General features: G+C 38.4%; 1 protein-coding gene across 1 annotated transcript; it reads left to right on the top strand.

Moving 5' to 3' along the window:
* Window positions 1–149: 149 nt before the first annotated feature.
* On the top strand, window positions 150–27,968 carry HSF5 (heat shock transcription factor 5). The gene is made up of 7 exons (XM_032200642.1): window positions 150–738; window positions 3,604–3,975; window positions 13,242–13,339; window positions 17,731–18,261; window positions 20,343–20,344; window positions 23,213–23,379; window positions 27,901–27,968. The coding sequence occupies exons 1-7, from the start codon at window positions 150–152 to the stop codon at window positions 27,966–27,968; spliced, it is 1,827 nt and encodes a 608-aa protein (XP_032056533.1).

Here is a 27,968-nt window from a genome sequence, read left to right as displayed (position 1 = left end):
CGGGGGAACCGGCGCGTCGTGGGCGGGGGGCACGTGCCGGGCGGCGCGGGACGGCTCCGGTGCTGCCCGGCGGCGGCGGCCCTCGCGCGGCGGCCGTTGGGGCGTGAGCGGCCGCCCCGTCCCGGCCCGGCCCGTCCCGTCCCGTCGCCATGGAGGAGCCGCTGCTGCCCGCCCCCATCAACCCCAACAACTTCCCGGCCAAGCTGTGGCGCCTGGTGAACAGCCCGCTGTTCCGCTCCATCCGCTGGGACGCCCGCGGCGAGGGGCTGCTCATCGACCAGCCGCTCTTCGAGTCCGAGCTGCTGGGCGCGGGGCCGGGCCGCAACGCGGGGCCGGGCGGCGACGGGGCGGCGGGGGCCGGCGATCTCTTCAAGACCACCAACTTCACCAGCTTCATCCGCCAGCTCAACCTCTACGGCTTCCGCAAGGTGGTGATGGGGCCCGCGGGCGGCGCGGCGGGGACCGGCCCCGGCCCCGGCCCCGGCCCCGGGCTGGGCCCAGGGGGCGACGGCGGCTCCGGGGGGCCCCTGCACCACTTCCACAGCCCCCACTTCCGCCGCGACCGCCCCGACCTCCTCGTCCACCTCAAGCGCCTGACGAGCGCCAACAAGGCGAAGCTGGCGGCCGGGCTGGAGGTGACGAGCCGCCCGCCCAACCGCTTCCAGCGCCTGCTCGGCGCCTCGCTGCACGGGGACCTGCTGCTGCCGCCCTCGACGCCCGGCAAGGCCGAGCGGCCCGGTGAGGCGCGGCGGGGCCTGCGGGAGGCCGGGCGGGGCGCGGGGCACGGCTCCCGGCGCGCCGGCGGGGATGCTCCACGAGCTTTCACCTCGTAGAGGAGAAAAGGCCTGGTTGTAAGATTTCTGACAGGCCGCTCCCAAGAGAGAATAGTTTGTAAAGAGGATCGAATGACAGGGTGAAAGCTGAAAGGAACATAACATTGTTAGAAAGCCTCAGAATATGTTTTATTATCTTCCTAACCCTCCTTGAGAGGGTCTGAGTTTTCCAAGACAAGCCTGAGCTCTTGGAGGATCATTCCACAAATTCCAGATAAGAGAAGGAGAATTATAGTTGGCGTTGTCCTCGTTTGCTGTGCTCTCAGCCTGACCCAACCATGGGCTGCTACCCAAAGAGCAGTCCTGCTCCCAGCTCCCGTGACCACACATTGCCATCATCTTCGTTGCAGTTGTTGGCTGTACACCGTGCCCTGAAGGGAAGAGCAGGGGCTGCCCCTGTAGGGCTGACCTGGGTGCAGAACTGTGAGGCTCGGGGTGGGAGAAGTGGCAGGACTCTGCAACCAGAAAGGAAAAAGCAGATGGTGTACTGCCTCTTGCGGTACCAGCCCTCACTGAGGGCAGGTCAGGGTATCCTGATATTTATTCTTGGTTGTTGTTTCCAGGTAGTAACTGTAATCTAATTGTGTGGTGTTTTCTGTAATGTGAGTGGAATTGCACCTGTAATAGCAAGGAAACAAAAAGAAACTTCTAGGAAGGGAAGAAGCTTGCTTCAATATTGAGTCTAGGAAGCATTTAAAGATTTTGTTTCAACATTTTCAAGGCTAAGATAAGTAATTACGGAGGCCTTCAATGAAATCAGGTCTGAACTGGTGTACTACAGGCCATTGATAGAGTAAATCCTAAGGAAAACACAGCCTTTTTTTTCCCCCGTCTGTTTTTATGGGTGCATTTTTGTCCCAGTTTTTAGAGAGCTTTTGCTCTAGGAGTCTGAGTTTCTAGAAAGAAAAAGAGAACATCAGTTTTTATAGCAATCGAGTTCTGACAGGCTGACAATTTACTGTGCACTCTGTTCTGTACTGACTAGGGGCATGTCTTACTTTGCTTTAAGTATGAGGTAATGTGATAGGTGGAAGATATTTTTGTTTGCAAAGTGTCAGTCTGTTCCAAATGTCTTGCAACATGTAGCTCTGTGTTAAATGTCCAGGAACAATTCCTGTTAACGCACTGGTACATTGTAACCTGATAATTGTAACCTGAACCTAGATAATCTTAATTTCCCTATCCAAAGGTAAAATAGGAAGAAAGGAATCCTCATACTCTCTTCGTTCACTGTTTTTATATGGTAAAAATACTGGACAGGAAATAAACAGTCCTATACATAAACTCTTACTAATGTTTAGGGGGCAGGTAGTATTTATTTAGTGATTCCTAATGGTTTAATAAGAACTTGTGGAATAATGACTGTATGTTAACCATTTCTTGAGTTAGTTCCTATCAGAAGAGTGAAAGAGGTAAACGCGAAGCTGTTTTTTAAAAAGTCTAGTTTGATGCAAACCATTCTTAAGCTTATAATTAGTATAGCTATACACAGCACTGTGGAAAAGTCATAAATACGGTAGTTCTTTTAGGAATTCAATGAGCATAAAGGCATTCTGACTTTTATAGTCAGTGTTCTGAGAATGTCAGCAAAAAATCTAATAGAAACTATGTCGTCATGGCATAAGACGTATCAGTATCTAAACTGAACTAGTTATGCTGACTGGAAAAAAGTTGACTTAAAAATGACAAGTGATCTTTGATGTTAATCAAAGATCAGCTGTGTATAGAAGAAAGGATATTCTTTAAACATACACAACAATGAATTACAAAGCTTGTAGCCTTCTTTCTCCTTCTCCTTTTTGAAAAAGACTTGGTTGTTCATGCAGAAATATTAAAATCCAAATCAAATTGGGGCATAACCTGGCTAAGGAAAATAGCTGTTTTAAACTTTTAACACTTCCAAAAGTTATAAAACAACAACAACAAACAAAACCACAAGTTCTAAGTGAAAATGCCTTATCTGTAAGTGTTGATGCAAGATCTTGATTACAAATTCATTATTCTTTTCTTTTACAGGTTACTTCTAATACTTGCCTTTTTCATTATCACTGGAGTCCTTCTGTAACTTACAAAGAAGCCAAGTGATATGCATCTCTGGCTTCCTCCAGTGCTAATTTGCAGTTTTAGTTTTTCATACTAGAGAACAAGAGGCTAGTACGATGAATGGCACTTGGGAAGAAACAGTTGCTTTTATACCCTTGTCTACAGCTCTTTCTTCAGATTCAACAATAAATGTTTCTATCATTTCTTTTTTCCTTGACAAATTAAATGATTTGCCCTGAAACATATGAACTTGGATTTCAAAACCACTTGGAGGATTTTGACATTGCCTTTCTTTGGCTGTCTTTGAGCTTTCAGCATTGGAGTTTCATATATTCCGGCTTTATGATTTGTTTTTCATCTTTTATTTTTAATATACTGTCTGATTTAACACACAGTACTTTTAAAATTGGTTTAGTGTGGTTTACTAGTTTACTATGCATTATATGTTCATTATACTACATTTATAAATACAGATAACTGGTTACTGCAGGCTTATGGAGAAATGCTACATAGACTACTGTGTGCTGACACTGCACCCATGTGCCACTGCAGCTGTTACTGTATGTTCAGGTGGAAGAATACAGTCAGTTTCTGGATTAAGTATATTGAAAGAAGTGTTGTCTTCCCAAATAATGTTTTAGAGCCTTGGCTCCCCGTATTACCTTTCATTACCTGTGAAAACTCCTTTCATTCACACTTGTTTTATTTAATTTTGTACCCAATGCAGGACTGCTGACTGTAGGACAGTTTCATGGACCTTATCATCAAGACAGTTTATTTCCTTACTCTTACATATCGGCCTCATCCCACAACCACAGCACGTTACCGTCAAAAAGTTTAGATCGGACTCCAGTCCCTTCCAGAACGTGGCAGAATTCTCTTGGGTTTGTTCCAGGACATGAGGCTTCCCCAGCCTTTTCAGATAAAGGGGTTGCCTTTCCAGTACTCCAAAGGTTTCCAACAGAGGTCACGTACACACTACAGCCCAGCACCTCTTCTGTGCCACTTCAGCAGCGGTCTCAAGCCATTGCCACGTCCCCTCCAAAATACAGCAGCTACACATCTTCAATGCAGTTCTCACAAACCTATTATCCAACAGGTGAGAAAAAATTCTAAAAGTTATAACTTTTCTATAATGCTGTGTCATGTGTATTTCAAGTGAGAATTAGAAATTTTAAAGTCTAAGAGGATGAGAGACCTTTTAAAGTAAAAACGTTTCCTGTTTGAAGTTCCTGCCCTTCCTCTAGATTTGGAGTGTTCTCTGGTGATTTTCCATGTAGCCTCTCTGTTGACAGTGAGGAGAAAAGTATTTGTCCACAACTAGTCAGTGTTAGCCTAACTTTTTATTTATTTATTTATTTATTTTTAAATAAAGGAAAACTGAGGGGGATGATACTAAACCACTGATAACTTGTTGAAAATATGATACTCCTCAGTCCTACGTTTTTCCAAGTAACTTTTTTAAGCTGAAGATCACTCAGAAGTCTTCTGCAGAAAATTTAATTCTGGTCTGTAATCTGTGTTATTTTCTCTCTCTTTTTTTTTTTTTTTTCTAGCTTCTTCAATGTTGTACTTTTATGCACTTAAGACTGAAGAGTTACAAAAGTCTTGACTACCTTCTATTGTCTAAAACAGTTCTGCTAAACTTTTCAGTCTTCCTACAGACAAGTGTTGTTTGTTTTTGTTTTTGTTTTTTATTTTTTCCTAGAAGGTAGTTGAAGCTAATTAATCTTCTGCCTTTGCTTTGAACTGCAATAAAACATGCAGAAGTTTGGGGGGCTTCTCTTTGTTAGTTTTTTCTTTCCCTAGAACTTCAGAACATAGTGACTCTTTCCTTGAACAAATTAAAACTCAGTTATTACTCTCACTTTCTGCCTGTTCCTCCCTTGGCAACTGCACCTTCATGAGTCAGATATCCCTGTTTAGAAATCCTGCATGTGGTAGCTGCTGTCTTTCTCCAACAAGTACACAATGAAATCTTCACATCTTTTGTGTGTATCTTCTGAGACCTCTGCAGAGAATATTAGCTCATGTTTCAAACAATAATCACTACTTTCCGTTACATACTGGTTAAGGAAGGACTCTGAGGAGTTATGCAAATCCTGTGTATGTTTGTAAAGGTTTAAGAGACAGGGAACTTTTGTCATATGTCCCTTGCCCTGTGCTGCTTATAAAGATTACTGGTAGCTAGTGCCTACATTACAATCTGCAAGTTATTAAGCTCCTCCAAGGAGCAGGGTGACATGAGCATGCAAGCTTAAGGTCGGAAATGGTCCCTACTTCTTGCTTCTGTCTGGACATACAGCATAGGCTGAGATTCATCTTCTTCAATTTTAGATGCTTATATCTCAGTTTGTCCCCCAAACCTCGTCCATAGTCAAACAAAGGAAATGGACATCTCTAGGGTTTGATTCATATGGCTTGTGTTAGACTTTGTTTTAGGCACTACCAGGAAATGAGTGATCCCACCCTATTTTGCAGTATTGACTGTAGAGGAGTTGAGCGTGACTAGGTTAGATTTAGACATGATTCTGTAGATCTCCGAACTGGATGACACTAATATGTCTCACTGTAGTTATAAAAGTTTAAAGAAGAAATCAGTTATGGTGCTCAAAAATCTTTTCTCTCTTTGCAATAGCATGGGAAAAGCACAGACAGAATCATTAGCAGGGGGAAAGCATGATAAAAGCAAATTTTGCAAGGTATGAAAATTAACGTGTAATTCAAACAAAAATAGAGAAAGGTATGGAGTCTGAGACTTTTGAAAACTCCAATGAGTTCATTAGTACTTCTGAGAAGAAAGGTTTGTAACTGACAAGTCAAATTGACATTTGACTGTTTTATAAACTACTTCATGTTCACTGCTACTTTGGACACTGTTTTTACTTCTTTTCCTGTGTATCTCTTCATCTCTCTGCTATCCTTTTTGTTGTATACTGTACCTTACAGAATGCTGAAAGCTTATTTTTTCATATGTCCACATGAAAAAGTCTAGTTTCCTTCATCTCGAGAGCACAGAACCAAGGTTAGCTTATTTGAAAAGTGATAGTTAATCTTAAAGTATGTATTTAATAAGTGACAGGACTAAAGAATCTATGTCCAATCTTGTAGTTGACTCTCTTCATTTCACTTATAATGAACATAATGTTTTTGTAGTGCCATTAAATCAAAGTAGAACTTTGTCAACAGGTTGTCACTATGTATATTCAAATTTCTTTGTTAACTTAAGAAACCAAAAGTTTTCCTTGTTTTTTTTTTCCATTATGATTCTTATTGGAAAGTCAATAAAATTAGATGCTCATCTGGATTTTTTTTTCTCTAGTATTAGAGAATAGTTGTTTTAAGAATTTAGTTCTGCAACTTCAGCTAACTGCAAAACCTTTGATAGTAGTAGGATTGCATAAAAGAAATGTAGTGAAGCTTGAGTATTCTAATAATGAAAAATAAGTCAATGAGACTATGTGAGAAACATTACTTATTGGTGCTACCTGATACAGCAGGTCCAGTCATGTCTTCTGAATACATCTGTGTCTGTAGAGTTCATTTACATATGATAACCTTTCTGGTGAGTGATAGCTTAGGAGTAGTCATATTATTCTGAATGGTACGTTCTCTCTTAAGATAAATATATATTTATCTTTTCTCATATGTAAAGCTTAAAATTCACGTATGAGTTAGTCAGAAGGGGTATCTTAAATAAACAGCTGGAAATATAGCATCTGTGTTTTAACACAGCATAAATAGCACGGTATTTTCCCTTGACAAAAGCAGACTGGATGCATTAGTAATGCACTTGTAAAACTAGTAGTAGGATTCATCTTGCCTAAGATTCATCTGAATGTATAATATTGAATTGTATGTGCCTGGGCTTGTCAGATTATATATATTCAGCAAAGAGAAACAGGCACCTCCCAGATGTTGAGTCATTCCAACTTTCTTAGATATATACCTTTGGAAGACAACTCTTATCTTTCTGATGAGCCTATTTCTGTATCAATGGTGTAGAGAGCACAGATGACTAGTTTTGAAAACTGGTAGACTGTAGCAGTAATGCAATTAATCCCACCTAAATGTCTAAGACATTTCCTGTTTTCCTTTATGGAAGAGACCTTGGATGTCATCCTCATTCTCATCAGTCTTTTGGTTTGTAAAGAATCACAGCTTGCACAGCTGTTGCATTCAGGTCCATCATGACATGTTCATTGATCTGACAAGAAGAGGCACAGTTGCTTTCCATAATTTCCTGCACAGCTTTGGTACTGTTACTCATAAAACTGAGTCATCTCACTTCCCTTAAGCATAACATTGTGAACTGACATGATAAGGTCACACTGAAAAGGTGGTCTTCAGGGTTCTTCCCTGGTATTTTGCATGTAGCCTGTGCTTGAGAAGAATGGAAGAAGCTGGAGTGTCAGTCTCATCCCCTGTGGCACAGCTGAGTTGCTAACACTGTTTATCAATGTCTATTGCTATCTTGAGTACATAGAGAGGTATATGTTTTCCTTCAATTTCCAACAGATCTTTGGAGAAATTACTATGGTTGTTCAAGCGTGGAAAAGATCTGCTGCTGATCATACTGTATTTGTATTTGTTTGGGAACTCTCCTGAGCTGGCATGTGCTGTTAGAACATAGGAAATCATGCAGGGCAAATGGGTATACATCAAGCTATAAGCATGAAGCTATTTTCATGTTCTCAGATTTTGTTTATGTTTAGGTTCTAACTCCCAGATGCATTTGGCAAGGTATGCCTCCGCTGAGACCATGGCTGAACTTAGGCATATCTATCTGTGCCTATGTTAGTATATTGAACTTCGCAGGTAAAGAGCCTGGGTGTCTTGATCCACTCTAGAATTAGACTGCTAGTTAGCACTCTGCCTGGAAAGTACTGTGCTAAGTTTTGCAGTTGGCATGGGCAAGGGACCATTCCCAACAGGCAGTTTGGATGTGGTTATTTTGACTTGGAAGAGTAAGAAATTTTAATGTTATTAACAGAGTCTGTTCCAGAGAACAGATCTGGATGCATTAAATTTACTGGTAGAGCTGTAGCCTTTGTGTCTTCAGCAAAGATTATAATTGATATGTATTTCTCTACTGAAACATTGTAAGCACTTAAAATAACACTGTCTCAAAAGGAGGGAGATGTATATAAGAACTGCCATTTTATCACAATGGTTTCTAGTTTGCTTAATGGAGTGACTCATGATTTCCATAGGACATTTTTGTAATTTCTTCACTTGTATTATTTGTCTGTGAACTGTTTTTCTATTCTTGGAAAAAATTGGAACATGATCTGCTGAGGAGATTATGTAATCATTTGTGTGTGTGTGTGACCTGTGATTGAAAGACTTGAGATAAATGCTTGTATTGGATCCTTTGTAACATCGCTAGGAAGCCTGTTCCAGTGTTTGACCACCCTCACAGTAAAGAAATTTTTCCTCATGTCCAGTCAGATCCTCCACCAGTACAGCTTTATGCTGTTCCTGCTCATCCCGTCATTGGTGAGCAGGGAGAAGAGACTGGTGTCTCCTTCTCCACTTCCCCTCCTTAGAAAGCTGTGGAGAGCAGTGAGGCCACCTTTTAGCCTTCTTTCCTCCAAGCTGGGCAGGCCAGGTGTCCTCAGACTCTCCTCATTGGAGTTGTTGTTATGGAGTGTTGGTATGGAGGAGGTGGTATTGTGGAGTGATTGATTTCAGGCCTCAGAACTCCACTGATGTATAAACTGTAGACCAAATTTTCACTGTTGGTACTGTATTCAGTTTTGGGCCCCTCACTACAAGAAAGACATTGAGGCCCTGGACCGTGTCCAGAGAAGGGCTACGAAGCTGGTGAAGGGCCTGGAACACAGGTCCTGTGAGGAGCGGCTGAGGGAGCTGGGGTTGTTTAGTCTGGAGAGGAGGAGGCTCAGGGTGGAGCCTCCTCAGGATGGTATTGCTCTCTACAGCTACCTGAAAGGAAGGTGTGGGGAGCTGGCAGTCAGCCTCTTCTCAGAGGTAAATAGTGATAGGACTAGAGGGAATGGCCTCAAGTTGTGCCTGGGAAGGTTTAGGTTGGAAATTAGGACACATTTCTTCTCAGAAAGAGTGGTCAGGCATTGGAATGTGTTGCCCAGGGAAGTGGTGGAGTCACTGTACCTGGGGGGTGTTCAAAGAAAGGTTGGACCTGGTGCTTAGGGACATGGTTTAGTGGGTGACATTGGTAGTAGGGTGATGGTTAGACCAGCTGATCTTGGAGATAATAATGATTCACTATTCTTGGTGATTCTATGATTCTATAAAACTTAGAAGCTTTTTTTTTTTTTTTATTTTCCAACAGCTAGATGTTAGATCATTCCTTGTTTTTCCACAGTGCTAACAACTAGGTTGATTCTTTAAGTTTTGCTAATATCATATTCGTATCATAATTTCCTGGAGTCAATGCCATTAGTATTACTGATAGCTGACTTCAGAATGATTTTAGTGAGGTTAATGTTGTCATCCCTCCAGCTACATTTCACTTATTTTTATATAATTCATTTAATTTTGCCAATGGTGAGAAAACAGGATTTAGCGAATGCCTCAATAGCTCTCTGCTTTGGAGCAGAGAATATAGATCTCTGCTTTGGAGATGAGAATGTTAGCCTTAATCAGATCAAATGACCATATAGCTCATCATTTCCTTTGACAGTAATTCCCTGAAGCTGCAGTGTTGGAGCACTTTGGAAAAGCATCATTCTGTGTTTGCTCTACTCTTTTACTCTTCCTTAGGCATTAATCAACTATAACATGAGTTGTCGAATTTAATAGCCCTCGATGGATTTGACTTCCATGAACTTGTCTTTTTTTCCCAACCAATGTAGACTCGTTGTATATCTGTAACAAGGAGTTCATAACTTAATTGCATTTTGTGCAAGGCACCTTTTCTTGTCTCTTTTAACCCAATTAAATATTAATTGAATCTCCATTAGTTTGTTTTCTTTGTGTGCGTGTGTGTAAATGTGTCTCTACGGATATCCCCTTCACTGCACCATTTGTGATTCTAATAACTTTTAGTGATTTCCCTTGGTTGCATTTTCTCAAGATCAGAGATTTCTCTAGAATTTTCTAGATTTCTCTGCCTGGCTTGGCTGTTTGTTGAGGAGTGCTCTGTAAATCACCCATGTTGCCTTCCTTGTAACTTTCCAGTTCTGTTATGTTCTTTGAGAGTTGTAAAATCAAAAATTATACACAGTGGTCAAAGTGTGGGTGAATCATGGGTTTATGCAGTGGAATAATAATGTTTCTATTTCTTTCTCCATTCCCTCTTATAATAGTTTTTAACAACCTGCCATTTTTGATTTTTGGGGTCTTTCTGACAGCTCCTGAGTGTCAAGCTGCTGTTAATTTTTATTTTACCAAAGTACAGAGCTTTATCTGGTGGGTGGTAGCTTTGGGAGATTCATAGGGCTTTTTGCATGCCTCCATAGCTGGCTGCTTGTTTCTGCCATGAAAAACCTGGTGCAATTAGCAAGCATCACCTCGCTATTCCCTCACCCTATTTTTAAAGTAGTTTATTGAAATGATGAACTGCATGAGTTCTAGTGCAGGTCCTCCCTCGCTTCATTCACCTGTGAAAAGTGACTGCTTATTCCTATATTCTGTGTCCTGTCTTTAAAACAGACTGTTTTTTTAAATGTGCAGCCTTCCCTCTCACGCTGTTGTTGCTTAGGTTTTGTAAGAGTTTTTGATGATGAATTTGCTAAAAGCTTTCTTGAAACCAAACTATCATATCAAGAAGATCACCATTATCCATGTTCATTTACCTACTGCAGGTCTTTCAAGACAGCAGTGAAGGGTGATGACTTCCTTTTAAATAAATGAAAAGCATTCATGTTGACTCAGCCTCCATAATATGTTATCCGGTATCAACTAATTCTCCATTATATTTCCTTCTATTTTTTCTTGTTCAACTGTTAGGATTTATAATTTGTATTTCCTTGTAATGTTTTTGTTAATATGTTTCTAAATAATTTTCTTTAAGTATTGATTTCTTTTCTTGAGTTCCTTGTAACCTGTCTGGATATCCAAATATATTTTCAGTATGTTTGAAATATGATCATTTGACTCCTGTGCAGGAACATTCATCATGCAGAGTGTTTAGTCTTTTCCTTGTTCTGTGAGATATGCTGTTAATTGCTCTCTGCTTGTCCTCAGTGTTTTGTTGCTGTCCCACTGACGGCAATTCCATTCTTGTACATTGGCGCTCATATTCTACATACTGTGTACTCTAGACTTTGAGAAATTTTCATTTTCCATCCAGAGCCTGTATGGACAGAATTGCCTCTTTTGTGACAGAAACTAAATCTATTCTGAGTCTGATCCATCTTGTTTGCTGAAAAGGACTATATCTCTTTCTTAATTTATTCAGTAATTATTCCTTTATTCCCTAAGATACTGTTCACGCCTGTCTCCTTAGTATTTGAATGAGAGACATGCTCACTGTCAACTGTTTCATAGCAGCCAGTAACAAAATGTGCTTTAGCTGCTAATTTCTTCTGGGTATGGCTAGATTAACTAAGTCTTAGACAACAGGGTTTGGAAATGTATTCACTCCAGTTTTATACTACTTTTAATATAAGCATGTGAGTGAAGCAGATACGTTTGTTGAATGAATTAATTCAATTTGAAGACATAAGGTGCAGTAAATGAATCAACATTTTTACCTTTGATAACACTCCCTGTCAGTAAATGCTTTCTTGAATGTTTTTTAAAAGTTATTTGGATAAATGGTGAATCTCCCTTTTTGACCATGGGTGATGATGTTGCTTATCTCAAATTGACCTCTGTCTTATGGTAGAATTGCTTCTGAATTGACTCATTGTTTATCTCCTATGATACTGCACAAATGCCATTGTTCTTGCTGTTAGATCAAGTCACTGTTGTAGCCTGTGAGCCCCCCCCCCCAAAAAAAATCTTTTCAGTACAAACCATCGAGTTTATATGACTTCCTCTAATTCAAAAACATTCAGAATGTCATCAATCTCTTGTCCTCTAGACAGTTATTTTTGTTCTCCTCACTTTGATTTACAAACATAAAAATATGTTTGATTAATGAGTTGCTTTTGCTCTAAGTTCTACTAGTTGTGAAAAGAGTATTGTCATTCATCTTGTAGTATATTGTAGAAAATAATCTGCAATTAATAATTTACACTTACCTAGTACTTCACAAGCACTTCTGCCCTTCACATCCTTCCTTTTCTTTCATTAGAAAATAATGTTTTTATAATTTGTGTTTGCTTTTTGTTAGGGTCACTTTAACAGGCTACAAGAAACCTCTCATTTGTCATTGCTCTCTTGCTTCACCTTTACAAGTCTTTTAAAAGCTTTTTTGGTGTTTTTCTTGGGTTTGTAAACATCCTTTGGAGTTTCCAGTGAGTGAGATATTACCAAACCAAGGTATCATTTAGGTTTTTAACAGTATCCAGATCTGTAATCCAGATCCTGATCTCTTTCTCTCCTGAAAGAGGTCCAGATTTCATCATGAAGTTGCTCAGAATTCTCTTCTGGAATTACAAATCATACACAGATCTCATGCTTGCTTAGAAGGATGTCCACTAGCTCTTTCTTTGTTGTTTAGCTCCCATGTTTGTTTCTTTGAATCAAAGAAAAAATCTGCAATATCATATTTAAAAGGGCAATAAGAATAGATTAAAAAAAAAACACATTTGGTTATCGTAGCAACTATCTCATGTGAAATCCCATGTAAATGTCAAATGTTGCAAATAAATTTGATCTGTTTGCCACCTCAAATTATGCTTTTTAGTCCCTGTTATGATCATTGGACTAAACATGATAACATCAAGCACTTAGTTTTCTCAGAATGATGGGAAATCTTAGAGCTTATCCATGATGCAAATGATGCCTTTACTTTAAAATTAAGTATCTCTGCATGTCACCAAAAATTATACCTGCAGAACGTTGCCTCATATATAAAGTTGCTTTTTAGAGTAAAATTGCTCTTTAATGTCAATGTGTATGTATGAATATCTAGAGTTTTCTTGTGTGAATTCCCTATGTTATATTGTGATGGAAAAAGTCAAGCAGCTAAATGAAAGAGGTGATATGGGTATGCAAAAGATTGTGACAGACATATTCATATATGTTAACATATATTCATATACATACATATGTATAAAAAGTTATAATATTTGTATATGTTATAATATATTACAACAAATATATCTTCATATGAAGAAATCAGTCTTAAAGTTGTTCAGGAGTTAATAATACATTTCTGGAATTTAGTTAGTTTGCTATGTGATTATTGAAACGTTTAACCAAAGTAAGCAATAGAACTCTGCATGCCAAACACAAATTCTGGAAGTCTGATAGCTGTTTGATTTCTTGTAGCTGCACTGCAGTGTTGCTCACCAACTACCCACATAGATCCTCTGACTGGCTATGCTAGTCCTACAGCTTCGACGTACACCCACTGCAGCTTTTTCCAGGTGAGTGCAGCATACTGAAATCAGGTGAAAGCTGAAAACTGTATGGATGGACTGTAGGTTTATGGATTCTGGAGCAGATTACATAAATTTGAAAACTTATCTACTTGAGAACGTAAAAGTAAAATTTTAGTTTACTATTTCAAAGAACCACTCCATATTTAAAGAGGTAGTTTTGTAATTCTAGATAGGTTTCAGGGTAGCAGTGTGGTGGATGTGGATGTCCTGATCAGTGGAGTGATTTCTTCTGTATGAGATGTGTGCTCAGCTTCACCAGAATTTGTTTGAGTTAACAAGTCTATGTATATATATATTTTTAAGAATATCCTTGCCGTGACAAAATCCTATTCTTAATATACTACAGTAACACTGGGAAACAACCCATTTTTAAAAAAGTTATTTATTTATTTATTTTATTTGTATTTTTTATTTTCTGTCATCCAAACTTTCTGCAGTCCTTAGGCTCATTTGATGAATGAGGAAAAACTAAGATGCCTTTTGGAATTGACCCCACCACAGAGGTATCCTATTAAAAATAACTACTGTAAATGCTTTATATAACTCTGGTGAAAACACACCTTTTTTGGAGGGCCTGTCTTTTCAAATATCAAAAGGCTTGAAGTAAAAATGCAAGGGCTTCCTTTTGTGTTACAGCATAATACATGTACTTTTTTTTCCTCACAGAGGACAAGCAAAGCAAGTTATGCTTATGTGTGTTGAAAATAGGTTGACCTACCCAAGCTTGATTATCCAGTTTCCTGTCTTGCAAATATCAACCTTTGTCTTTTATTCATGATTTCTTTTAATATAGGCTTATCCAGGATGGCCAGGTTACAGCCAGAATAACGTGTTGTTTTAAGCATATAAATAACCAATCATGATTGGTACTCTTGTATTTATTTTGCACACAGTGTATCTTTGTTCTCTCACTTTCATTATGAGATTGTGGAAGCTTTTCTTTTTTCTCTTCTCTTCTCTCTTTTTTTTTCTTTTTTCTTTTTCTTCCAAGGCATGACCTGAGAATAAGTCTGAGTGATCAAATAAAACAAATAAATTCTCATCTCAGGACACTGAGATCAGTGTTTGGGATAGCAGATCATTTCAAGAGAGACATCGTGGCTGTTACTAGGGCTAGACTGAAAGATGATACAAAATATACTGTCCAAAGGGTGCAGTGAAAATTAGTTGTTTGAGGGAGAAAGTCCACAGACAGTGTGTGGAGTCAAAAGAGGTTTAGGCTACTTAGTAGTGTCTTCCACCAGTTGCAGGAATTCAGTGCAATGCTGCTGAAGGATGGCTTGCAGAGCATTTTAGGCTGTTTGATCATGCTGTGGCCTATTACCACTGGCAAAATTTATACAAAGCTGCTGAAGTTAGCCAAGAAATGATTGGACCAGTCCAGGAGACAGTGAACACACTGGCAGTCAGCAAGTTGATTATCAGTCTTGTTTCCTTTGGATCAAGACAGTGCTTTGTTGTCCAGATGGAAAAATGGGAACTGTTGACCAAGAAAGCCTAAGCCTTGTGCTAATCCTTACAGAAGAACATCACTTTGCATTCAGGAGACATTAAGACAGGTTTGGTTCAGTGTTACTAGAAGATGGGCTGTAGAGTACCCATCTGAGCTTGGTGACCTGACTGGAACGTGGGTAGAGAAGGCCAGTAGGTAAATGCCTGTCTGCCCACAGCTCGCACTCCAGAAGAAGCTCCAGAGAGTCAGCACATGAAGAGGTGAGGGGTTATATCTGGCTATATGGCTGCTTAGGGTATGCATCTCGTCAAGTTTCTGAAATCAACAGCTTCAGGGATTTGTGTTATACTCTGTACATTCCTGCTAACAAAATTGGGAATCATGTACAGCTTTGTATTCTTTTTCATTTGGTTTCTCTGTAGGAATAAGTTGTGGATCAATGTGATGAATCTCATTGCTTGGATGGGAGTGAGAGTCTTGTAAGAGGAAACTCCAGCTATCTCCTGCAACAGTTGTTCTGATAGTTTACAACTAATAGTGCAGTACTTCCCTACTATTTGATCATGGCTGTGAACTGAGGCTACATATTGGTTTTTAGTGTTCTGTATATATGTGTGTATATACACACATTTATTTTAAACTAGCAACCCTAATATTTGATTGTTGCTATTAGCATTTTTATTAAGCTGTCGGTATTTTCCTGTAAAACAGAAGCAAGTCCTACACTTGCAATAAATATTGTTCTACAACTGAAGCAATAAATATGTGAGAACAAAGAAAAAAAGAAACTTCCACTTTTATTTGTAACAAGAATATTAACCAACCATGTTAATTCGAAAGGAGATTGAATCCCAACTACTTCTGAGTGATTGCGCAAGGACTCAAGACAGTCACTGAGGAGTTGCAGTTGCATTTTACTTCCTCTGTACGCTACATTAATCTTATAATAAGTGAAATACCTATCTTCCCTTTCACCCCTTTTGCTGAATCAGCCCATTTTGCTTCTTGAACTGAAATGACCAGCAACCTTTTAGTCTTTTGAGTGCTGACTTCCCAATCTTTGTCACTTTCCTCTGTTTCATTGCTGCCTCCCTCTGTATTGTCTGTCAAAACATGTTTAGGTAAACTAGAAGGATTTGCGCTGTGTCTTTGTGTGTGGGCATTTTCTTCTATTGGAATTGCATACTAGATCCTATGGTGCACCCAAAAAGATGGTATGTGTTTTTAGATGGTCTCATCCCTAAGCAGTTGATTTGTTAACACAGATCTTTCTTAAAATCCTGGCTACTTAAGACAGTGAATAAATAAACCATGCAACAAAAGAGAAACACCTTGTGTTAATACTTTTTAAAAGTACAACTGGAAAAAATTAAACAAAGGTGACTAAATTCAAACCCATATCTTAAAAATGTTAAGGTGACTTGCCTTTAATGAGAAGATTTTTCTTAGCCTAAATATCTCAAATTTAAGGCTTTATCTTTTTTTCTTTTTTTTCCCAGAAGGGTATGGTTGTTTGCAGACTGGCACATCTGCGAGTCCACTACAGGACTTGTCTTCATATACCCTGAGTAAGGGATCAAGATATTGTCTCATCTCTTTGTGGTACTTCCTTCAGGGACTTCTGGTGTTCATGCTGCTGAGAAACCAGATGCTTCAATGGCATTTGATCTGATATGGTTTTCCTGGTCCTGTGGCTTCCTATTCTCTATATTAATATATTGAAATAGCTTTTTTAATAGCCATTACCTCAGCTAGAAGGTCTGAGGAAAATCAACACTAAGGTCTAACCTTCCTACCAGATCTCTTCCAAAGTGAGACTGTATTTTAAATATACCTGAGTTTCTGTTCAGCATCATTATATTACATTTTTTGTCAGAAGAAATTACCCTACTAATGTCCTTTAAATCTGAATGATCTCCAGAAGAAATAGCAGTGTAGGTATTGGCTGTTAAAATGGGATTTATCATTTCCTTTGAGTAGGACCTGCTGCTTTTGGAAGATTCTTCATTGCCTTCTTTATGTTTTGAAGGTCCTTTGATTAATTCTACTTAAAATAAATAAATAAATAAATAAATAAAATCAACAATTGGATTGGTGTTTCTGAACTGAAGATCCGTAGGGCTTCTGTACAGATTTACATAGACTTCAAGTTTTTGTGGGACTCTGTTATGTGTGAGTGTCCTGATTGGAGGCTGTGACAGACAGGGCGATTCTATGGTATTTGTTTTCATAGGTATCTGAACTCCCTTTCATTTGGGACTGGAGCATCCTTGGAAATCATTCACTGTGTGAATGTGTATATGGACAATCACTAGAAGAGGAAAAAGATGTTATTGGTAAGTAACTGTGAGTTCCTCAATTTGTGTTGTCCATATGCACGTTTACAGCATGTGCACCTTTTTCCTAAAAATTTAGTTTACATTGTTTTTTATACATTACAGCAGTGCTTGAGTTTTAGAAGAACTGAAGGTGGATACATGTGCTCTGTCCTTTCTATCACATATCTCACGTGTAAAGGGGATGGTTCTAATGTAACCTAACAGATCTACTCAGAGTAGAAGTCTCTGGTTTGAATGCTTGGGTGTATGTTGTTTATTTGCAATGAAAAGGGTATGCAGACAGAGCATCTGAAAGAGTACCCAGCTACTGTTACGTAACATTCCTTTCTCTCCAGGACACACAGTGAACAGAAGAAAGTAAGCTTGCTACGGGTAAGGTGGTTACTGAAAAATAAACAAAGTGGTAACCTTTTGTAATTAAACCTGATTTAACTGAAAATAACATTGAAATAACTTGAAAGCTTGTCTATATGAACACTATGTCGATTGCTCAGGTTCATTTACAGGACCTTACAGAACCAATGCGCATCCTGTTATAGTACCTTTTTTTAATATAGAAGTTCACTCTATTTTGTTTATCCCAGAGTCCTCCAATGCAGTCACCTTATGCAGTTGAATTTCTACCCTCTAACTGGCCATGTAATACATCTGATGAAAACAAGAAGACAGAGGTAAATCTTGAAGCCGTGTTTCAGATTGTTGATGAAATGCATTCAACACCTAAAGCTGAAATGGTGAAAGTGGAAGCTGTGGAGAACCCGTGTTCAAGCCCTCGATCCAACAGAAGTCAACCACTGCTAGTTGATACTGAGAACAGTGATCCACCTTCTCCAAATGAGGAGAGTCAACTTGAACCTCTTACTCCTGTAGCTTCAGACATTACGTCGTTTGTGATGGGAGCAGATCAAGAAATGACTTGTCCTCTGTCACAGCCTACTGAATTTCTTTACACTCTCCGTACCTCTTCATCAGTAGAAAGTGGTGCAGCTCAAATACTGCAAGAACCTGTGACCATGCAGGAAGCACGTGCAAAACTGGGAGAACAACAAGATCACTTCCCAACTCCATCCTCAGTAATATTTGTTCAAGAAGGACAGCAGTTCAGTCCACAGAAGGTAAGGGGTAAAGAGAGATAAAGCAGCATATTTTTGAGATAATTATATTCAATATTAATGCTGGTCTGGTAACTTTTTAGTATTCTTGCACTCTTAGAACTAAAGAGTTCCTTAATTAGGATTTTAATGGACAATGAAGAATTTGTTTGATAGAACAACATTGTGGGTTTTTTTTTTGTTGTTGTTGTTTCTAAAAAGATAATGGAAAAGTATCCCTTGTTAATAAGCATGTTAGTCCGTGATGGCCAAGTTAGGCTGCTCATTTGCATGGGAAAAATACACATGGTATTTTATATGTATACATGGTGATGAAGTGGAAGCTTTTTTAGGCTATGACATACTTTCTTTACTCTTTAAATAAGAGTATTTTGAAAATTGCCACTGAAAGTAAAGATTTTTGTTTAAAATTTAGATAAATGGTTAGACTGTTTCCAAGAAACAATTACTAAATGTGTTTTCTGTGGAAAGCATAATTTATTTGCATGTGAATGGTATTTAGCATTTATATTTTAATTGTACTGTGGTTCACCTGCACCCAGTCTTCCCTGTGATAATTTTACACTAAATTGTAAAATTATCACTGACAGGCATTCTAGATGTTTGCTTTGTTAAGGCAGCAAATGCATGCCTATTTTGTCATTGCTGTTTTGAAAACAAACTAAAAGCAAGAAATTTACTGCATCTGTTTCTGTGGCATGAGACCTAGCTCACATGTAGGCACTCCGTATTTCATTTTGTGTACATGACAAGACTACTGTACTGTTGTGTTATCAGTGTCTTGATGCCTTCCCTAAGTTTCTACCTCTGAAATCCTCAGCTGGTAGAAACTTGCCATTATTGTTCTCAATATTATAAAAATTAGTTATCTTCCTCTTGGGTATATATTTAGAGAAAGAAGGGTATGTTTTGATCAGGTTTCTGCAGAGACTGAGCCAGTTACAAGGCTGTTCTGCTCAGCCCTGCAGAGAGAGAGAAGAGCCCTTCTTTGTGCTAGTGTACACAGAGTTGGCCATGCTCCTTAGTGAGTGTCCACTCATTATCTTAACTGCTGACCACAGTTTAAATGTTTTCAGTTTTGGAAACTTTGGAACTGCATTTTTAGAAGTATATTTTTCCTTTGTTGAACACCTTGGAAATTTGTGATCCAGACTTTCTTCTTTAGAACATTCATTGTGAGCCACAGAGTTGTGTGGAGGGGGGAAAGTGCTTTGGTTTTGAGGCCCCGTTATGTGTGTAATGGGTGAGAATCACGATGCTGGTCCTGGTCTGGTTCCCTGGAATTTAACTGGCTAAATAACTGGGGGATATTTTGTGTTGAAGAGGAATTTGTGGACTATTAGGCCTCTGGTTTGACAGATTCTGTCTTTTTCTCAAAAGTATTCTTTCTCTTACTAGTTTCCCCATCCTCAAAAGGGGCAAGGTTGCCTCTTGTCCAGCAGTATTTCCAGGGCCCGGGATCATGGCAGGTGCAGAAGTCTCCAGGGAAGGTTTCTATGCTTGTACTTCCATCAGGCTCCTACATAATTTGTTGTCTTCTTTATTCCTGAATCTGGAAGCCTTCCAAGGCTTTCAGTAGCTCAGTGCCATTTAATTCAAGGCAAGCTTATGGTAAAATACTGCCCATGTAGAGAAGACTGTTTTATTCCTCTGTGTAGCAGCAGAGGAGGAACAAATTCCTCCAGTGTTAATATAAGAACATCAAAACAGCTCTGCTGGGTCAGATCAAAGGTCCGACTTGCACAGTGTCAAGTCACAAGGCAATAGCTGTAATCTGATGCCTAGGGAAGAGAAAGAAGAAGGCATGCAAATAGAACAGGGCATTCCTCCTTATACTTTCCAAATATTTTCAACTCGAGGATTAGGGTTGATACAGCATACTAAATCTTAGATTTCTCTTCCATTGACTGAAGTCAGCCCTTGAAACCATGTAAACTGTAGCATGTGGTATCCTTTGACCAAAGAGATTCTTTGCTCACAATCTATTGCACAAAAAACTTCCTTCTGTTTGTTTTGAGCTTGGCTGTTACAAGCTTCACGTGGTGCTTCCTAGGAAAACTATGGACTTCTATAGTGACACGAAGGTGTTCACTATTTTGTTCTCTATTTCTTCCACGATGTTTCTTATCACTTAATTGGTTTTGTGACAGCTAGCAAGCCTCAAATGGTCCTCTTCAAAGAACTAACAATTTGGTAGAAACCTGCTTTATTCTGCTTCCAGCTTAAAAGATAACAAATTAAAGAGCAGTTCTTTGCATAAAAAAAGTCTAAGCATGTTCACAGTTCACATTCAGCATTGTCATCTTAGCCTCAGTGAATTCCTGTCCTTGTTTTGATTTGGGCCATAAATGGGCATATTTTAATCCACTCTTACTCATAATAAATATATATATTTATTATTATTATTTTCTTCTTAAAGTGGAAATACAAAACTTCTGTAATACCAGTTCAAGGGGAATTTTCCTCCTATTTTGTTCACTCTCCTTAGCTGTATACCTGTCTGAAGGTTGAAGCTCTTGCTTACTTTGTTGGTTAATCCAGCAAACCCCATTCATGTGAGATTGAGCTGCTAATTTTAGTAATTTAGCTTCTCATCATGGTTCCAGCTGGCTACAGGAGTCATGTAACCAGTGAGACATAGCAGGTTTTTTGTGAATGGTTTGGCATTTTTTCAATAAAATGAAAAGGCAAAACTTTCACATCTGTCCGCTTTGGTAGTTTGTTTGATTCTCTGCCAAACAGCATTCAGGACAAAGCTGCACAAGTACTAGGCTTGAGTGAAGAGTCTTTCCACAGATGTGGTAAATCCATAATCAGAAGCATGTTCACTTAAATAAATAAATAAATAAATAAATAAATAAATAAATAAATAAATAGAGTTTTGGAACCAGATTTGTGTGTGTTAGGTTGATGCTATTAGAATTAAAATCTTATTATTGCCTATTTTATATAAGATTACTAAAAGAGTTGGTGGGTAAGATCTTATAAGCACAGTAGTAAAAAGGAATCTGGAAGGAACAGTGCACAGTATCCCTCCCTGCTCTTCAGTTCCATACCTACAACAGTGAGGTTGCTGGTGAACACAGCATTGCAAGTAGAGATTTACCAGTCAGGGGAATTAAATTCCCAATTTACTGATCATGTTTATCCTCATGCAGCCCAACATGCTGTAAGCCTTACTGGGTACTACAGCATCCCCAGGTCCTTCGCAGCAAAACTGCTATTCTGTCAGAGGTTCTGGACTCCTTTTAGCAAGTAGTAATAATTTCTTGATAATGGTTATCTCAATAAATTTTAGTATGCTTTTTTTTTATTTCTTATTAATGTAGTTTGATTTCTAAACCCGCTGATAAGAGCTTGCTTTTCAGATTGTACTGTATCTATTGATTTCCTTTTTTTTTTTAATAATAAATTTGTAGAATTGTTTCTAGGGAGCATGAAAATTAGGATGCTTGCTTAAGAAAGATAACCTTTCACTAGGTTAAGGCTGCATACTCATATTTCTAGAATTAAAGTTATTATGTAAAAGTCACCAGGAATGGAAAGGTTTAAATCATCATGTGACGAAAAGTCTCATCACACCATTGCTGATGTTCCAAAATGTGCAACCTGTATCTACTCTGACCTGTTCTCTTTCCCTATTTGTAAGAGTTAGTCTTGAGAAATCAGGATTCTAGCTAGTGAAGGTAATGAACTATTGACCTCCTTCCTTCTCTTTGCTTTTACACTTGGGAAGGAGCTGTGGTTCTGATGTTGGACAAAAAAGTATATCTATCCAAATGGTTTTCATATTAGCTAATCCTACTAATGTAATGCATATAGACAACAGATTTTAAAGAACAAATGTTACAGTAAAGTGACTGAGTGACTAGCAAGTCCAGGAGGCTTGCTGGGAGAAACTATCTCTCCCACTAGTTTTCAGCTTCTGTAGTTGCATGGGCCTTTTTGAAAATTATAATAAAGCTTTGACATAGAATGTATATGCATTTCTATTAATATGCATACACACTGCCTTTTATATATTTAATACTGAGCAATACAGACTCAAGGGGGAGATAGAGATTTCTGGAATTATTGATACCTTACTACCAAATGCAATGACATTTTGCCCTCTACAAACTCACACATACCAGTTTTCAAAAGCTTTCTTTTTCTTTTATGGAAGAAAATATTGCAGACTCTGAACAATCATTCATCTTTAAGATGTTGGTCGATAGGATATTTGCAGAAGAGATTAATACTCTAGAACAGGTGACAGTGAGAACATCTTTCTGTCTAAAGGTAAAGTCCAAGTGCTTAATTTTGGGCCTTTACTTCCTTACTGGGACAGAAACATAACTTGTTTGTTTGTTTGTTTCCCTTTTTAACCTACAGATTTTGCCATATCATTAAAGAACTATTCAAGTTCAGTGAATGGTTGCTTGCAAAATACACATGGAGCAGCAGCAGAGGGCTCCAAAAAGCAAGCAACAACATTATACTGTAATGTCTTAACAATTTGATGGGGTGGGGTGAGATTTCCAACCAGAAATGCGCTGCTTACATGTGTGGTTTTGCATTACCCATCTCTGTCAAGTTGTCTGAAGTAAATCTGTCATACAGGTGTCAGAAACAATGAGTGTACCTGGATTTTTTCTGCTTTACTTCTCATACCTACTATGATGACTGAGGGCAAAGCTGAGACCATGAGTACATGTACTCTTACTCTGTATATACTGATTTTCTGATTTCATGTTTTGCTTAATATTACATTTTGTAAGAGCTTGAGTTTCAACTTGGCAACCTTAACAAGTGTTTTTAACTGACAGTTACATAATCCATATAGACACTGTTCAACAATTGTTAGATGTCTTTTTGGAGTAGAGAAAAATACTTAATATTTTGTTCCTTGCAGTGATTACAAGAAAATATTGAGTGGTCTTTTTTGTTTGTTTGTTTAGTACTCACCTGAAAGCAAAACAAAAGCTAAATGTCAATCCGATACATCAGAGACAGCGGTGTCTTTGGAAGAGATGGGATTGCTGACTTCAGGAACTGGGCCTGTGAACAAATCTGCAGTTTCATCTGCACAGCCTAGGAGCAGAGAGAGAAGAAACACTACACAGAAGAGCAAGTCCCCTGGTAAGAAGAGACCCTAATTTATATATATATATATATATATTTTTTTTTAGAGATTACAAAAACAGCTGCTCTAAAACTAACCATTGCAGAAAGGGGAAATCGGAACAGGTTAGTTCTTGTCTGCAGTGTATTTCATTGTACCTTCAGTCAAGGTACTACACTTGTACAACCTCTTAGTGTATTTGCTGGTATACTTCTTGAGTTATGCTTGCATTATCTACTCATATGTGGAAATGGGTATAAATTATATGAGTAAATAAAATCTGATGTTCTGGGGGTTGTGTAAGAAACCTGGATGTTGTAATATTGAGATATTACCGTAGATGTGCTGGAGAGTAACAGTGTCATGAAAGAAGGATAAAGTAATAAAGTGACTATTGGAGTAGCAGGAAAAACAAACAAACAAAAATCTCACCAAACTTATGAAGTAAGTATAGAAATCCAAACTTTTTGCCCCTGATCACTAAAAATTTGGTACCAGATTGCTGATGTGTATGCTGAAATACATGAGAAAAACAAGTAGTAGACCATCTGAGGCCAAACAGTTCATGAAATCTACTAACTAATGGAAAACCTAAATGTGTCTGAGGACATAAGAGTACTTTAGATCCATTCTAGAGGAAAAATTGGTGTGACATGCAAATCTTGTAAGAAACTATTTCCCTCACAGCTGATCATCGAAGAACTGATTGTATAGTTTGAAGAGCTGTTGCACACTTCAAAGGGTAGTTTCTAGGTACCACTTAATGAAGCTAGTTAATAATTCAGCTCATATGCCCATCAGTTTCAAATGTTTAAGTGAGGAATAAAGTCCTTTTATTAGAAAGTTGGTTTTTTTTTGCATTTTTTTTTAAGGGTCATCTTGAAAGAATACGGGCTTTTGTTTAAAAATGTGGAATTGAAAGCTCTCATTCAGTTACTTCCTGATGCCATAGACAATTAGTACACTTCTCAGGTTTTGTATCTACAGTTTTTTGTATCTTTACTTAATTTTTGTTATTAAGTAAATTTTACTCAACAGTAACAAATTTACTTAACAGTCATAAAGTTACAGGAATGTTCTGGAAAGCATTTCTGTTACACAGAAATGAAACACTGCTTTGCTAATTAGCAATAATTAGCATAGTTATTCTTTGGGAAACATGATAGTCATCCAGGTCTTCATTTCCACTGCTGTACCTTTTAGAGGTGACATACATGTAAAGGATAGAGAGAACACACCTGAACCAAATACAATCAGGGTCAAGTTGACCCAAAATAAATTTGTCACATGATACAAGCCTTGAAGCTGCATAGTCCACCTCCTACTTTTTACATGTAAGGCTGGAGAATATACATTTAATTATAAGCAGACATCTGTTGCTCTGACTACATGTTTGTTTGTCAATACCTCCTTTCCTCTATGCATCTCTGGACACAACTTCTTCCCTAACTTTTCAGATCTAAAAAGGTACATGATGACAAATTCTAGATATTTCTTCACAATGTATCGTCTGAGTGCAATTGAGTCCTGTCCTTTTTCCTCTTTTCCTTTGGGCACCCATTTGTGTGTTTCCTGAGCCTACACTTTGATGTATGTTCTGGTATAGAAAAGACTTTTGTTCCATCTATTTCATTAGGCTTAGGACACGATTCACTTGTCTTTGTTATGCAGTGTCTTTGTTGGTGACACCAAGTTCTAGATATCACACAGTGAGAGCCCACATAATGGAGTACAAAATGCCACTGCAATGAGGATGGAAGGAAGAGTCACTCCTGTGACTGGGAGCAACTCTGGGCCAAAACCAAGGTCACAAATCAAACTGTCCCTTTTGAAGAAGTCATTGCTTTCCTTTGAAGAATTGGACCAGATTTCTTTGCCTTTTACAGTCATTCTGAGTGAGAGACAGTTGTTGTCTCACTAAAACACAATTCTCAGAATTTCCTTCCGTAGATGCCAGCTCATCTTTGCATCACCATAGATAAATGAAATAGGTATCTGCTTTCTAGTGTACTTAACCAGCTTTCTCATTTGAATTCTAATTTAACAGTTTTAAAACCATCCTGTCAAACAGGGTCAAGATGAAGGGTCTCCCTAGTCCAGTGTCCTGTCTCAAAAACAAACAAACAAACAAAAAAACTGGCATTTTGGTACTATTAAGTACAAGCCACAGTGAACTTTTCTTCCATCAAATTTTCTAGTCACTTTTTGAAGTCTTGCAAACTTCTACCATTATGTGCAAATTAATATAGTTAACACAGGTTAATTACACAATGGGTGAAGAACCCTCTTCTTCTTTTGTTTGAAAACTTTTGTTTTCACTATGTTTGCTTTCATTATATCCTTACTCCTCAAGTGCTAATTGTCTTTGCACCTCACAGTCTGACAGAGGGACCCCATCTCCTTTGTTAACAACAGGAGATATGCTTGTGAGTCCTCCCTCAGAGAATCAGAAGCTGCAACAGAACATCCTTCTGAAAGAGTCTGAATGGGCTGTTTCACCTGTTCCTTTCCTAGTCGTTTTTTTAGAGAGATGGTGGGTATGGCAGTCTAGTTTCTGGCATGTTTGTTTATCACATTGAGCTGAGGGATATCTCACACCTTTGAGAGACTGCTGTTTTCAGCCCCAAGCTCTTTCAGCTCCAGGATCTTTCTTAGGATGTAGTTTTGAAAGTGCTGATGATTAATCTTTTTATCAACTACTTTCTAGTTCATCTCATCTATAATTTTTTTTTTTTCAGAATAAATTTGTCAGCAGCATCCATACCTGCAACAGGTGTCCTTTTGGACTTCATGAATGATGGCTAGGAACTCTGTAAATTCTTCTTGTGTCCTCCCCCATTTCCTGTGCATTGTATTCCACTGGTATGCTCATCTAGTGAATATAGCTATACTGGAGCTAGTATCTGTGTTTTGTGTTTTCTCTTCTAAGACAGTACATAAGAAGGACCAGATTCCAACAGGAGAGAGCTCAGAATGACACAGGTAGAATTTGATCCTTCTGGATTTAAGCATTCTGATACATTAAGGAAAAAGCTTTCTTCCTCAATGACTGTTTTTTGTTTGTTTGTTTGTTTGTTTTTGTCAGTCATCTGATCCTTTTCTTCAAATAATCTGGCAACTTCCTTTATTTTATTTTATTTTATTTTATTTTATTTTATTTTATTTTATTTTATTTTATTTTATTTATTTTATTTTATTTTAATTTTATTTTTTTGCAACAGGAATACAGACATAATACTGAGATGCCACTGGCTCAGATGAATCTGTCATTATGCTGCAAGGTACCCTAGACATTTATCACCCAATCCCTTGCCACTACAGTTGTGTCATTATGCATTCCTTCTTATTTAGATTTATTGATGCAATTGCTAAGGTCAAATCTTCATTCAGGCAAGGTTGTCCATGCAACTGTATGTGTGAACGTTCATTTGAATTATTTGTTGCACCTTCCAGACAAAAAACACTTTACTGTTCAGATAACATTCCTAGTAGGACATGGTGAAATCCTCTACAAAAGTGTTAAGGGTTAGTGCAGAGACAGGCTTGGCCCATGCCTCTCGTGTCCTGTACTGGAAACCCAAAGTGAAATTGCTCTCAAAAGTTTGAGCTGCAGGTTCTTTCTCTAGCTCAGGTGCTGTTACCTTTATTTCATTATCCATTCAGTGAAGGACTCTCAGGTGTCCTGGCAGTCTGCTGTTTTGTATGAATGGATGTTAGATGCTATCTCTTGTATTTACACAATTGAGAGTTGCATTGTTACTAGCCTCCTCATTTCTCCATCCCAACGCCTTTTCAAGATTTATTCCCAACAGTCTGCTTTGGCAGGAGGTCGATGTCAGAAAGTGCAGAACTGCTGTCTTTTCAGCAGGTATTTTGCAGTATGGAAAAAGGAAAAGGACGCCAGCCCTTGTTCTAAGATGTGAATGTTTCTGTCAAGGGTTTGAAGTTCACAGGGGTGATATTTGCAGTGGTAGTACTACTGTTGTGACTCTATCAGGGTACTTGTTCACTTCGTTGACCTGCAAGATGCTACATTTTACTTTTTTGGTCTGGTTATACATTACAACTATCTCCATTTTGCTCTGGATCAAGGTATTTTTTTAGAAAAGTCTGCCTGTCCTGTCTATGACAATGCATATTGGCACCAGCTACGGTATACTTTGAGGATATTGTGCGTTTTTGCATAAATGAAGTTATGTATCACAAGCTGAATGGCCATTTCTGTAGACACTGCTGAGGTTTTACAGTAATTAGCTTTTGGCAGTTGGTACCCATGGCAGTGAATGCATACAGAAATATACCTTGAAGAATAGGAGCACAAATCGCTTTTTTTTTGGTCTTATATTTAAAATTTTGCAAAATTTGAATAATTCCTATTCTTGAACAGTAGACATCAAATTCTGAAGTTATAATCTGCCTTTCAGGCCATTTTCTATATTACCTGATATTGATTACAATGATGATTACAATTGCTATGTATGCTGTTTAGTGACATATACAAGGACTGATATTTACTCAGTATTCCCTTTTCTTCCTAGATCTCCATCTGCTGGTAGACGTAGCTTGCAAGCAGGGGCACTTTCCAAAGGAAGAAATAAGAGAGTGA

Source organism: Aythya fuligula, chromosome 20, assembly GCF_009819795.1.
Source record: "Aythya fuligula isolate bAytFul2 chromosome 20, bAytFul2.pri, whole genome shotgun sequence".
Classification (NCBI taxonomy): Eukaryota; Metazoa; Chordata; class Aves; order Anseriformes; family Anatidae; genus Aythya; species Aythya fuligula.
The sequence above is the reverse complement of the archived record's forward strand: the minus strand, read 5'-3'. Positions and strand labels throughout refer to the sequence as shown.

What these genes read in the sequence shown, in the direction of transcription:
- HSF5 (XM_032200642.1), top strand. Translation starts at nt 150, where the DNA reads ATGGAGGAGCCGCTGCTGCCCGCCCCCATCAACCCCAACAACTTCCCG. An exon ending in CCCACTGCAGCTTTTTCCAG is followed by an intron (nt 13,340 to 17,730) that starts GTGAGTGCAGCA and finishes TGTTTATCCCAG; the next exon opens with AGTCCTCCAATGCAGTCACC. An exon ending in ACAGAAGAGCAAGTCCCCTG is followed by an intron (nt 23,380 to 27,900) that starts GTAAGAAGAGAC and finishes TTTTCTTCCTAG; the next exon opens with ATCTCCATCTGCTGGTAGAC.